The 13353-nt window shown below is 44.7% G+C and overlaps 1 protein-coding gene and 1 long non-coding RNA gene across 4 annotated transcripts in view; one reads left to right on the top strand and one right to left on the bottom strand.

Annotated features, from left to right (window-relative positions):
* Positions 1–4839: 4839 nt before the first annotated feature.
* The window catches only part of ITSN2 (intersectin 2), an 81646-nt gene continuing 73132 nt past the window's right edge, over positions 4840–13353 (bottom strand). For 2 of the 3 annotated variants that reach the window (XM_066314701.1, XM_066314702.1), the window contains exons 31-39: positions 12981–13164; positions 12309–12407; positions 11983–12150; positions 10943–11155; positions 10090–10211; positions 9456–9538; positions 9221–9304; positions 8767–8940; positions 6172–7654 (exon numbers count right to left, since the gene is read on the bottom strand). In XM_066314701.1, the coding sequence (XP_066170798.1) occupies positions 7497–7654; positions 8767–8940; positions 9221–9304; positions 9456–9538; positions 10090–10211; positions 10943–11155; positions 11983–12150; positions 12309–12407; positions 12981–13164 (1285 nt within the window). In that variant the 3' untranslated portion in view covers positions 6172–7496. Of the gene's footprint in view, positions 5192–6171; positions 7655–8766; positions 8941–9220; positions 9305–9455; positions 9539–10089; positions 10212–10942; positions 11156–11982; positions 12151–12308; positions 12408–12980; positions 13165–13353 lie in introns of those variants that run through there. The other variant, XR_010743160.1, reaches the window with a different exon arrangement.
* LOC136358735 (uncharacterized) lies at positions 5078–6440 on the top strand. Its single transcript, XR_010743161.1, has 2 exons — positions 5078–5163; positions 5529–6440. It is a non-coding gene; the product is annotated as an uncharacterized lncRNA (long non-coding RNA).

Raw genomic sequence — 13353 nt, 5'->3', positions numbered from 1 at the left:
TTGACATGGTTTTGACAGTGTTACTGTTTTTCCCAGACTAATCCAACCATGGGTAGTGTGAATAGCTCAGAGGGTCCCTGGCTACAAAGATTTGCAAATGGGAAACCCGTGAGAAAACCCAAGAGGGAACAGCCTTGGAAGGTGAGTGACCCCCAGCATCTCTTCAGCTGTAGGTTCTGCTGTGGAGGACACAGGATCTGTAACTGGGATCCCAGGTGTGTGACTGGATCCTCTATTGGAACTGGCCACCCAATCCCACTGAAATCCTGGCAGTGTTTTCTGGTCTGTCTGTGCTCCCAGACTTCATCCCTGGCATGTGCCTGAGCTCCTCTGTGAGCCCTGAGCAGGAGCTTTGTGCTTCAGTCTGCCCCTCCTCAGAAATGGGTATTGCAGTTGTGTTACTTCTTACCATTCCATCCCAGTTTGTAGCTTGGTTGTGGAACCTGGATGAGAACCTGATCTTTGTAAAGCAGGTTGTCTTTTTATGCAGACCTTCTCCTTTCTTTGGATTTATCCAGAGGTTCTCCTCAGCACCAGCAGAGTGGCACAGCCAATAATTTTGATTGCAGCAGACATTTTGGGAAGGAAAATACTGCCAAAGATTGGCTAACACAGGAGGAAGGGCTTATGTTGTGTGTGAAGATGTGAGTGGAGGAATAAAATGGAAGTTATGAAGGGAAGAATGAAAAACTGTTACTTGCACAGGTCAGTAAAATCTGAGCAATGTGTCATGGAGAAGGGAAGCAAAGAATTCTGATAATAGCAACAGATTCAGTGGGTTTTATTGAGCTCTTGCATCCTTTTGAGGCAGTTTTTTTTAATTACTTGCAGTTTGGTGTGTGGAAAAGCTTCCCATAAAACCGGAAACAAGCTTGTGACTAGTTAGAGCCACAGACTCATGAAACAGCCCAGGCTGGAAGGGACCTTGGAAGATTGTCTGGCCCAGCCTTTCATGGGAGACACCAGATGAGGGTACCCAGCTCCCTATCCAATTGCACCTTGAAAACCTTCAGTGATGGGGGCTCTCCCACATCCCTGGGGAGGTTGTGCAGTGAATTACAGACCTCACTGTAAAAAATTCTTTCTTGCATTGAGATGAAACCTCTGCCAGTGCAACTTGTACAGCTTACCCCTTGTCTTCTTGCTGTGGCTTCTGGTGAAGTGAGAGCCTCCATCCTCTTTGTAGCTGCCCTGTAAGTAGTGCTGTGATGAGGCTGCCCCTGGGCCTGCTTTTTTCCAGAGAGAAGAGACTTCATTCCTTCAGTCAAAGCACATCCAACTCCTTTGGGTCTTAAGGATTCTTCACATATGTATCATCCTGAAGGAAAACTCTCCTGTTCACCAGTGATAGTTCTTAGCTGGACTGAGGGCCATGACTTTGGCTGGCTTTAGAAAGGATCTGTGACAATATGAAGTAAATTCATCAGGTATAATGCAACATACCAGTTGTTTCAAATAGTAGGATGAAAGGGTCTTAAAACATGCCAGAAATTTAGATTTCCTCTTTCTCCTTTGTTTCTGGTGGGATTTTTAATACTTCTAGTCTCTTCCTTGCCTGCCCTGATGTGTGATGTCCTGCTCATCTCAGTGTAATAAACCTTTAGGAGTGTGGAGCTGGTCAGCAGGGCCAAGGCAGACATGACTGAAAACTACACTGTCAACTGGAACTAAAAATCAATATTAAACACAGGGAGTAGCAGGCTAATATTCCATTCTATGCATAAAATGCATTCCATCCCCAAATGATAGATTTGGTCTGCACTGCCTGTACACCTTGTCTGGAGTGCAGGAGTTAAGGAACCACGTTGGGCACAGGTGAGAAACAGCGGCCAGGAGGAAGTGGTGTTTGGTTGTGGTGAGGAGCAGCCAAGGGGGTCTGAGCAGTTCTTCACTCCAGTTCTTCCAATGCTTTTCTGTTGCTACTTAACCAACTGTCCAGAGCAGTTCTTGCAAGGATTTACCAGCTGGGTTGTGGTATAATGTGCCTTTAATCACGACACCAGTAATTACTTGGAACTCAAAAGTAAATCTAATTCCTACTCTAAGTCCTGCTTTCACCTTACATGGGCTTTTTTCATGTTTTGTTAGGCAGCACCTGATCAAAGCCGAGACATCATTGCTTCTGTTCGGTGCATCTTGGACAGAGAAGATTTTGTGAGGGTAAGAAGTGGCACCTCTTTTCTCATTTGCTCTGTGCTTTCCTGCATGTCAGGATATTTAGTTCCTAAACAGTGATTCACGAGAAAATGTGAAGTGCCTGTATTCTTGAAAAGCTCATTTAGCGTTATGAGCTGATCTTTTCAGTCTCCTCTGGACAGGACTGAAGTAGTAACCCTAAATGTGAATCCCAGGTGATTTGAACTGCCTGTTTGCACCTAATATTTGTTCTGGGGGTGTGGTAACTGGTGACAGTGGTGCTGTGAGCAAAGGGCAGGAGGGCTGCTCTTGTCTGATCCAGCAGATTTGGCAGTGCTGCAGGGACAGTCCTGCTGCTGGTCTTGCGCAGTCTGGTGCCTACAGCCCCCTGCTCTGCAGTGATTTCAGCTCAGTAACCTGATGGGGAAAAGTGAGTCATTTTCTGCCAACCTTGCACCACAGCTTCAAAAATTAAGGGTCTGAATGCCAGAGCTCTTGAAAGGGCAAGCTTGGAAACAAGTGGTGGGAAGTGGAGAGAGGGAGGAGCAGAGGGAAGGGCTGGAAAACAGGTGCCTTGGAGCAGTGAGCAGTCAGGTCAGCAAAGCTGCAGACCTTCACCTGTGGAATCTTTACTGTCACTGGCCAACAGTTTATATGTTTTTTATTTTCCATTTCTTACTTAAGGAGGTGGACAGATATTTGAGGCACAGTGATTTCCTAGATCTGAGAAAGACAGAGCTGCTGTACAAAAAATATCTTGAGGATGTTTCAGAGCCATTTATGCAGAAAATTAAGGAACAAATGGACAGCCAGTCATGGGAAGAAGTGCAGAAAAGGCTACAAGAACAGTTCTCTCAGTATTTAAACTACTCGACAAAAAAGGTATCAAAGAGAAGCAGATTTCTGTCATGGAGAGGGTTGTATACAGAGGATTGTGAACAACATCAGGGGTTTAGCTGTTATTTCCTGTCTGTTGATAACCTGGAGTTTGGATGTACTTTGCCTTTAACTTACTTTTCCCAAGGACTTCTGTACTGGTGATATTACAACTGTGTACGTTCACCAGCAGCTACGAACAGCAGCATTGCTCTGTGCAGTCAGACGTGCTGGGCTCTGAATATGATGAGACATCCTACTGAGGTGTGTTTCCCTCTGTGGGCTGGATCATTTAGTGGGAAAACTTAGAGCTCTGTCAGCTGAAACCAAAGGCTGAGTGAGCAGGGAGTGAGGCTGCACTCTCATTTCTCAGTTCAGCTGAGTTCAGCTACAGCACTATTGCACTCTGTTGGCAGAGCATGAGTGAAAGGATTTTGTGGCCTTGGATGCTACTGATCAAGTTTCATGAAAGGAAAAATATGGGAACGGGGAGATACAAACAATTTTGTTAAGTCTGCATGCAGGTTATGGATCCAGCTTAGGGATTTTGTAGTTCTGTGTGTTTTAGTGTTCACAAAAATTGCAAATTACAGTCACTGTAGAAAATACTTGTTAGTTTTCTTCATTTTGCTCTTAATTTCACACCACTCATGAGTATCAGATCCCACAACTAAACTTTCTGCATCTCAGAAAGGGAAAAAAATAAAAATAAAAGCAGTTATGTAATCTGCCACAAAAATAATACTTTATGAGAGTCAGTTGCTGTCAGTGGAAACCACTGCACGGTGGAGTTGTGAGACTGCAAACAAGTTACTAATCCAGAAGTGAAAATACCATGGGGAGCTGTGTTGTTTAAAGAGACCAAACTATCTTTTTCAAAGGCCTGATGTGACAGACCCGTGCATTTAAACTGCATGGAATGACAAAGAGCTGAACCAGTCCTCCTGCTGAAGTCGGGGGCTGTAGGCTGTGTTGGGTGTACTGTACATATCTGGGTCTGCACCAGTCCATCTTGCAAGCTGCTGTGCCAGGTCCGGAGTTTGCTGGGTGTCCTCCAGAAGCAATGGCTGATGTACTGGGATGTGTCCTTCTGCCTCAAGGGGAGTACCAGTGATCAGCTTCTGCTTTTTCTCCTTGCTCTGTGGTGTCAGGTCTGTCACCAGCACGTCTGAAAAGCACACTGAGGCCCTTCATATTTACAGGACAACTTATTTGCATAAGTTTGCATAACTATGGCAGCATATGATAAATTTTGCAGAACTCAAGACACTTGTGTGGGTTAGTTAATGTGGTTAATTCTGGATGTGTTTTCCCTTTCCTCCCTTCTTTCTGCCCATTTTCTTTTGCTCTATTCCCTGCTATCAGGCTTCTCCATCACCTGTGGCAGGGTTGTTGATGAGTTGGAGCTGTGGCCTGGACCATGAGGTGTGGGTTCAGGTCTTTATTCCAATGTATAGATGGAAAAGCCAGCTCATGAACCCAGATTTGGAGCTGGCATCTTGCAGACCAGTGACCTGCCTAAGGTTGTGGCTAGTGAGGGCTCACTCACTCCTGGTTTTGATTTTCTTATTAATATCTGTTTTGCTGAAATCACAGAATATTTTGAATTGGAAGGGACTCAGAAAGATCAAGTCCAACTCTTAAGTGAGTGGCCCTTTCTGGGATCAAACCCACAACCTTGGTGTTATTAGCACCATGCTCTGACCAACTGAGTCAATCTCAGGGCTTCCTTGTCTGGAAAAACATTTCCCAATTAAAAAAAAAATTTCACTGTCTTGACTGTTCTGGTTAAGGTTAGCATCTTAGCCTGTAATTATTTCTGGATGCTTCAGTAAATAATTTATTATGTATTTATGCGTGTGATAAGTTAAAATGGATGGAGGAATTTTCCTGTTACAGTTCAGTCACTTTCTTTCTGAGGTGCAGTGTAAAAAATTTGGGAATTCTTCTTTCAGCCACCTCTGGTGGTCTGTTGTGCCATGCCCGGCTCTGTCCCACCCAGGCTGGCTGCTCTCACTGTTGTAACCACCAATATCTTCTGAGACCTGACCCAGTACCTGCTTCCCCCACAGGGCTACGTGTTTTTGGATGATTATGACCCATCAGAGTATGATCCATTCTGCAGAAGATGTGCACAGCCTGCTGGAAGATGTGAGGAGGTTTGAGGTCCCACTTTGACCTGCAGGAAGTTAACAGAGCATGTCACTGATGTGCTGCTGGGGGGCTGCTCTAGAGGAGCACATTCTAGTTCTGCCAACTCACTCCTACTGCATTTAAGGGTGTTTGAACATGGTCTTCACCAGGAACACAGTCTGGGTCCATACTAAGCCCAGTTTTTGAGGCACAGTAGCAATGGCAGGGGGCAGTTTGTTTTCCTCATTTCAAATCCATTGTGGCAGCACCAAGGGTGTCCTGGAGAGTTCCCAGGCAAGATCAGTGTGTGCTGTGTAGAAGGAAATTATCTGACAGAGAGCTCAGCTGATCTTTACATAAGCAGTTTTTCCTTCTCTTTAAAGGATGGAAGTCATCAACCAGCACAATGACAGAGAGAGCCAGTGATGTCACCTGGCCCCCAGCTGACCACAGCAGCAAGCACAGCCACCAAAGGTACCCCTTACAAAATAGGTTACATGCACTGCCAAAGCAAGTGAGAACAGGCCAGGTCTTTGGGCAAACTGCAATAAACTTATTGTCTTAAACATGTAGTCCTGAAATGTTGTTACCCAGTAGCCAAAGAAATGTCTGAGATGCTGCTCCTCTTCTTGCCAGATCCAGTTCAATGCTCTACAGGCCAAAACCTGCTATTCTAAGAGGTTTAAATTGGGTTGAGCTCAGTAAAGACAGCGCTGGTGTTCTCTCCTGGAGACGGTGTGCAAGCAGTAAATCAAACTTCTAATGTACATCTTAGGTGTTTTGAGAAGGCAGGAAATAAATAGGGGAGAGGAGATGGGAAGTGGTGTACGAAACATCTGGTGCTTTTTGGAGAGTTGGTGCTGAGCATCAGCTGCTGCCAGTGCCCTCAACCCTGTCTCTCTCCTGTGCCAGTGCAGTCCCATCTCCCTGCTGCTGTGGCTCCTCAGCAGCTCTGGGCTCCAAGCCTGGAAACAGAATTTTCTCTGTCCTCCAAACGCCCATTGGACAGACACAATCTCACATGTGTTGCCAAGAGTAGAGTTTTATTTAGGATTAGAAATACTGAACCACAGAAAACTGTTAAATGTAACAGAGGTTGACTCAGGAACAGGAGGGTGCACAGATGGTGACTGGGTGGGAAACTGCCAGACTTCAGGAGGAATTTCTGCACCCGTGGAAAACGAGGGCACAGGCTGCTCAGAACTGCATGCTGTGCTTCTGCAACAAAGCAGTTTGAAGGCGGCAGCAAAATGGTTACAATGTATCAAATATCTATAAACAAACTTTCTTTTTTTTTTAAACCATCCCTGATTTGGTGCCAAGAGAAAGATTTTTCTTTCAACCAGTTCATTTTACAGGTTTATAATGAGGCGACAGTTCCCCAGAGCAAACCTTTTAAGCTTGTAATAAGCTTTCCTTGAACAAATCCTATAAGTTTTTCTCATTAATTCACATTCCCCTGTACAATAAAATATACTTTTTAAAAATCACTATGCATCAATAAACATCTGTAGACAAATTAATAAATTTATATTTTACTCTCTATATACATGTTGGCAACGTCAAAGCTTCAAGATTCACATGGAGGTCTGCAAGACCAAGGAAATGTACACAAATAATTTATATTTCGGAAAAAAAAAAACAAAGAGCTGAAGAGTATTTTGCCACATTGTTGTGGGTCACAGTATTTAAAACATCTTTTCTAGTTATTTTTCACAACCACATTGTCTCAGCAGAGAATGATAAATCAAACTGAAGCAGAAAGAAAAACCAAGTAGCAGTTACTGATTCCAGTGCAGAACTAAAGTCAAGTAAAGAACTACATTTGATTCTGAAAAGAATATACAATATATTGGAGACTTCTCCAGTGCTAAGGCTTCTTCAGCATTTAACCATTAAAACTATCATCCTGAGATGGGAAAATTCCAGTGGATATCACTTTTTGAGATTTCAAATGGAATGATTCTAGTGCTGAGCTTAAACCATTCCTCAGTCTGTCTGTCAGACTAAGTGGTAAAATATACAAACAGCTTGGTGCCACATTTCTAAGTAATACTTTTTATGGCCCTGAAAATGGAAACATTGGCATCCAAACCCAAGATATTCCAACATAATAAAAAGGCACTGAGCTATAGTACTGTATTTACAGTAATGTCTGTGTTTGCATAGATCAACAACAACTCGCAACACTGCAAGGAACTAAGCACAACCAGGAGCTAACAGGAAATACAGAAGCAGCAGGAATTCTTGCTTAATAGCCAGCATGGGACAAGGAGTCTTTTACCAAAAGATGTTCAGGCTGTCAGCTTCAGTTGTCCTTCATAAATTAAAAAAAAAAAAAAAAGGCATTCTTAGAGGAGTGTTTTCTGATCGAAGAGCTGCAGGTCAAAGCGCACCCACACTTCTCCTGTTGGAACTTCATGCAGCAGTAAGTGTTTAGTTGTGGGGCCTTTGCTCTCTTGCTCTGTTCTGATTTTTGCTACTGGAACTTCAGTACGGCCCAAAAAATCTGTTGGGCAAATGAATAAGGAATTTCATTAGGCAAAGTTATATTAACCTTAGAAAATCTGAGGGAGTCAGGTTAATGCAATGCTGTGGGATATATGCTCAGTTCCAGAGCACCACTCCCATGCTTCCAGTTGGATTGGACCCCAGCCCTGTGTAGACCAGCTAGCAGTGACAAAAAAGGGCCTTTTTAGAAGAGAACAATGCTATGGAATTAGGATGTCACAGTTTGAGCTAAGGGCTTTAAAAATACTCTACAAAAATACCCTTTCAGAAACACAATTTCAAGTGTTCTTCACTTTGAGAGCTGGCTGGTCAGACTTAGGTGATGGAACTTGTTTACAAATCAGCTGAGGTACTCAAAGACAATAAAAAAATCAACTATTTTGGCTCAGCCAACTTTTAATTATGATTATATATCATGCTTTTCACAAGAAGAATGACATTCAGCAGTTACTGCTACTAGTAGGTTTACAGTCCTATTCAGAAATCATACACATCTTCTGTGTGGCTATTTCTTACATGACATCTTTGTGTGTGTGTGCATTAAACGGTTCATCATGGACTGAAAAACAAGACTCAGCTGTCCAGCTGGGAGAAGCAGCCAGCCAAGCTCACGTTAACTCACAGGAGAAAAGACTTGAGCTATGGTTACACAGAAGGCATCTCAGGTCAAGGCAGTTCCCTGCAAATTTGCAATAATTGACTGTGTGTCAGAGCCCTGAAAAAGCACTTAACCTTTTAGAGAATATGAGAAGCAACTGACTGCCAAAAACGTGCTCAGTTTCCAAGCAACAAGAAAGCTGATCAAGCTGTTGCTGTGAAAATATAACCCAGGACCTTATTTTTGAGCACCTATCGTGAGTAGAATTTGTTCTTTCAACTTGTCTGTCTCCTCAGTCTGACAAGAAAATAATTCTGTGTCTGATACAAAAGCCAGACTGGGATCAAATCTCACTGCCTGGAGTTACTGGCTCTGGAAGGCTATTGAACCTCCTGAGTACTGAGGCATTGTTTTTACCCAACATTTCTCAGGCAGGCTCTTGAAACTGCTGCTGAGGAACTGGGTACCTCAGCTAACAAAAAAGCATTCTGTGCCTAAATATTCACACTTACCATCAGGTGAGAACTGATCCCTGTCAAACATGGTGATACACAGGACATCCTGATACAGATCCTTGATGAAGAACTGGCAGTTGAAGTTCCACTTGGGGTTCAGGGTGTCCTGCAGGGTCCTGGTAGTGTAGCTCTGTGAGCCCATGCTGATCTCACAGTATGGGTTGCTCTTCCCTAAACAAAGAATAGGGAGTGAAACCCCTCTGCAATAGAGAACTGCCCCCTCCATCTGGACACATACCAATGCTCCTGACAGAAAGTGTGGATCAGGCAATCCCTATATCCCGGAGTAGCACAGAGCTAGTTCTTCACTCGTTCCTCTGAAGCTAAAGAATGACTTTCATGCAGAAACTGTAGACCAACCACAGTGTTTCCCAAATGACCAACTCCTCTCAGCAGGCCTTTCCAAATGTTCCAGGAATAAAAGTGATCTGAGACTGTTTCCCTCACTTACCATTGGGCTTACAGGCCTTTAGTTCTGTTGCTTCAATCACATGCACCATCAAGCGTCCTATTCCTGAGGTTTTCTGTGAACGAGCTGGAAACAAAGAGGTCAGAAATAAACTGATTGGTTGGAACTGTAAGAACTGGCAATAGATCTGAAGAAGGAGAGACACTGACATCCTCCAGGAAACGCCCTGCCCCTGTATCCAGGTGGATGAGAGGGAAATACAGAACTCAGTGGGTACCTTGATAAGCCTTTTCACGTTTCTTCTTCTCTGTTTCAATGTACTGCTCTGATGCTGCTTTGATTTTCTGGACCCAGGCAGTCCTGCAAAGAGCAATCCCTACAGTCAGGGTCATCCCACAGGCAGCCAAATCTTCAGTGACTCTGCTCCACTCTATTTCCCTGTTCCCCCCTCCCTAAGTTTTAGAGACATCACAAATCAAGTCAGTTCATGGACTAAGGCAACGGAGTTTTTGGATTTAATCTTATTCCACATTCTGAATCAGCCTAAATAAATGGATGTGGAGCTGCTGTTTTATTAGACTGCTGGGTCACATTAAAGACTCCCCAGGATGAGGGAAGAGCCCTATGGAATGCCAGACTTTGCAGCCCGAAACTGTTCTTTGATAGAACTGAAACATCAAGTGGAACATCAAGGAGCAGCAGATGTGGCTGGATGCCACTGCAAGAGCTGCTGCAGAAGCAGAACAAAATCAGAGATAACTTTTCATTCAAATGACAGTCAAGTGAGTTTATTTCCTGACCAAGAGACAGCTCTGTTCCTGAGCTCAGAGTCCCCGTGTCTGCTCACTGGAAACACAGCCTGCAGCATCCATGAACAAGTTTAAGCTCAGATTTGCATTTTCACTACTCACCGCTCGTTAATGTTGTCAGTTCTAAGTGTGTAAACTCTGTCAATGTGTGATATGTGGAAAACTGGCTCATCACTTGAAGGGTCTGTGGGCAGCTTCACGAGGACTTCATTAAGGAAAACCGGCTGAAAGAAAAGCAGATGTCACTGTGGCAGCATCACCCTGTGACAATAGGTAGAAACTCTATAAGCATGTTTAAATACACTGTTTTACTGTAGAGAAAATGAAAGTCATAGGACACAGAACGAACAATGAAATCACTTTGTAAAGGATGCAAGAAAGGGCTGAGAGAAAAACTACTCTGGCGATTCACCCCATCTGTTTTCCTAGGCCAAGTGCTCTGTGAAAGGGACAGGGGTGTGCAAGCAGAGCTGCAGTGCGGACCTCGGAAATCTTCTCCTGACAGGAATCTCTCAGGTTCTCTGTGGGAACGCAACCCTGATGTCTTAACTTAGGTCTCCAGTTTCAGAGTCTTTAGAATACACTCTGTGTGGGCACAGGGACTAAAACTTTGCGCCTTCTACTGTTTTCTTAAAGACAGGAATTTTCTTGTGGATGCAGGAACCTGTGCAAACTGAAATCAAGGCTCCTGCTTGTGAACATCCCACTCAGCTGTTCAGGCATGATGCTACTTCTACCCTTTCCCCCAAAAGGGGACAGAAGTGTTTGTTAAACCAAGATACAGAAGTTTGTCTTTTTCTGGCACTAAGTCAATGTCATTTGTGCAGTTGTCTGCCAGAATCTGTCTATGTGACAGCAAAAGGGGCCACACAGCTAATCCCAGGGAGAGAGCAGAATTCCTCATCATAAGCCAGGGCCTACTGTACCAACACGACCATGGAGCACCTTGACTCACCATTTTGTACATTTTGAACTGGGAGTTGGATTTGGGGCTGAACAGTTTATCAGATCCGGAAGACACAAACTGTTTAACCATGTAGGTGAGCAGCAGGAAGTCATTGAAAAGGAATCCATACAGCTCCTTACTGCTCTTGGCCTTGTAGAGCTTCCCACTGTGCAGGAGCTTCCGTGGTCCCAAGCAATTTGTGAGGGAGTTGAACACGGGTTGCTGGGAAGAGACAAAACCCATTAGCAGCAGCAAGTCTGTGCAGACATCACCTCCTGCTTCTCTTCACCATGGAGACTGACCAAGCTGCTGAAAATACTATTCTGTTTTGTTTAATGAATTCAACTATAAATGAAGAGAAGGGAGCTGTTCTGTCATCAGCCATGGTCACAGCACAGCTCCCATCTCAGAGAAGATTTAAGCTTTACCAAAAACACACAGAGGGATGACCAGATGGAGGCATTTACTGCATGGCCACTTCTGTGCTGTCCAGGCTGCAGTCAGATCACCTCTTACAGGTGATTAGGTGATGGAACCAGGACAGACCTTCTGGGTCTGTCAAGCCCTGGTTCCCTGTGCAGTAGAGAACTGTCCCACACACCTCAGTTTAAAGGCTGTCCTGGAAGGTACAGGAGCTTGAATACCACATATCCTTGAGGATCTGGCACCAAGGGCTGCTGTTCCCTTCCTGCTTGAAGGAAAACCCTGGGAAACACACACTAAGTGAAATCCTCCATAGTAACACCTGACTTAGCCCAGTGGCAGCATGATCAGGAGTTCAGAGAAAAGAGTTATTTCTATCTGTTTAATGGTCTAAATGGTACCAGTTTTTAAGCTGATAAATCAAGATTTCTCTGCCACTACGGTCATGCAGAAAGAGTGGTTCAACACATTATGGCTGTGAGTAGAGTTCAATAAAAGCTTTCCTGCCTAGAGCTCAGCAGTGGATCATGTTCCAATAGGGGATGTGAGCAGGGACTCCCATTCCCTCCCCAGCCTTGCTGAAATGACTGAGAAGCCTCAGCCCTGCAGAACGTCAGTGCAGGTACCTCAGCAAGGCCTTCACACTGGACGTGGGCCTGGATCCATTCCAGCCTGTCCGAGTTCTCCTTCTCACGCACACCCTCGTTCACCTGGGAGCACAACTCCTCTGCGCGCTCCAGGGCCAGCCGCAGGTTACTGTGGTCCGGGTGGTTCTCTGGAGTGTTCTCTAGAATCTGGCGTGGAGCAAAGAGAGGAGAAAACAGGATCAAAACAGAGGTAAGCACAGGTGCCTGTCAGAGATTTCCCCATAAAGGGAGGAGCCTTTATCTTGGATTTGCTATGGAGATCAAACTCAAAGCGTCACCTCCAAAAGCTGACTTGGGGTACTCACACTCTTTATGAGCAGAGGGTAGCGTGTTATCCTTTGCATGGGTTTCAGCAGGAAGCTGGAGAGGGGCATTCCTTTGCAGCGAGGGTCCAGGGCAAGTTTCTGTGGTGCAAACCAGAGATTTAGCATTGCATTAGTCATCAGAAAACAGCAGCATCACTGGCACTGAATACTGAAAATTCTCTGATCAGATTCATTTTTCCAGGCATTCCGAGAGATCTTAGATGTTTTCAGTAAGGGAACACTACTTGTATCTAGAACAAACAGGAAAGCTGGCAGTGTCATTGCACTCAGATGCTTTGCCAGCATAAATCACAGGGTCATTGTTCATGCAGAATCCTTACATTCAAAACTGTTCCAGCTTTTATTTTGACACCACAGGCTCCACCCAGGTTAAAAAAGAGCAAAGCAATGAAAGAAACAAATGTCTGATGTCAACTGTTGTGACAATTTTTCTTTCATGGCCTAAGTAAATTAGCTAGAGAGAAGGACAGTGTTATAAATAAAGAGCACACACAGTGTTAGCCATGGTCACCGTGTACATACACCTTGGAAGCTTCTTAGCTATTTTTGCAGGATCTTACTCTTCTGGTTATTTTTATGTGGTTGAAGCCAGTTAGACAGGCTCCTGTCATTGAGGAAAGGAGAAGGCACAAAAGCTACCGAATCAGATACCTTTAAGTAGTCTTTGAAATCAGCATCTTGGTCAGTTTTCTGCTGCAGCAGGGACGCTCCGTTGAGCTGGCAGCTGCAGAAGCGGATGTAGGCCTGCATGTGGGACAGCTCAGCTGCCAGGATGTCCCCGATCATCTGCACCGGCATCTTCTCACCGCCCGTCTTCTTACGCACCCGCAGCGCTCTGCAGGTGGGGAGAGACATCACCGTCCAACTCTGCTGCCAGGTCCACAAACCTAAACCACAGCCCTCACAGATCCACCTCTGAAAGGACACAAAGCTGGCAGGGGAACTTCCTGACACAGCACAGGCACTTCCAGGAGGTGCCAGAGTCCTGCCTGAAACCCCAGGAAGTCACTGACACAAGCCTGAG

The sequence above is a fragment of the Sylvia atricapilla genome, chromosome 3 (assembly GCF_009819655.1).
Source record: "Sylvia atricapilla isolate bSylAtr1 chromosome 3, bSylAtr1.pri, whole genome shotgun sequence".
In the NCBI taxonomy this organism is placed as follows: Eukaryota; Metazoa; Chordata; class Aves; order Passeriformes; family Sylviidae; genus Sylvia; species Sylvia atricapilla.
The sequence above is the reverse complement of the archived record's forward strand: the minus strand, read 5'-3'. Positions and strand labels throughout refer to the sequence as shown.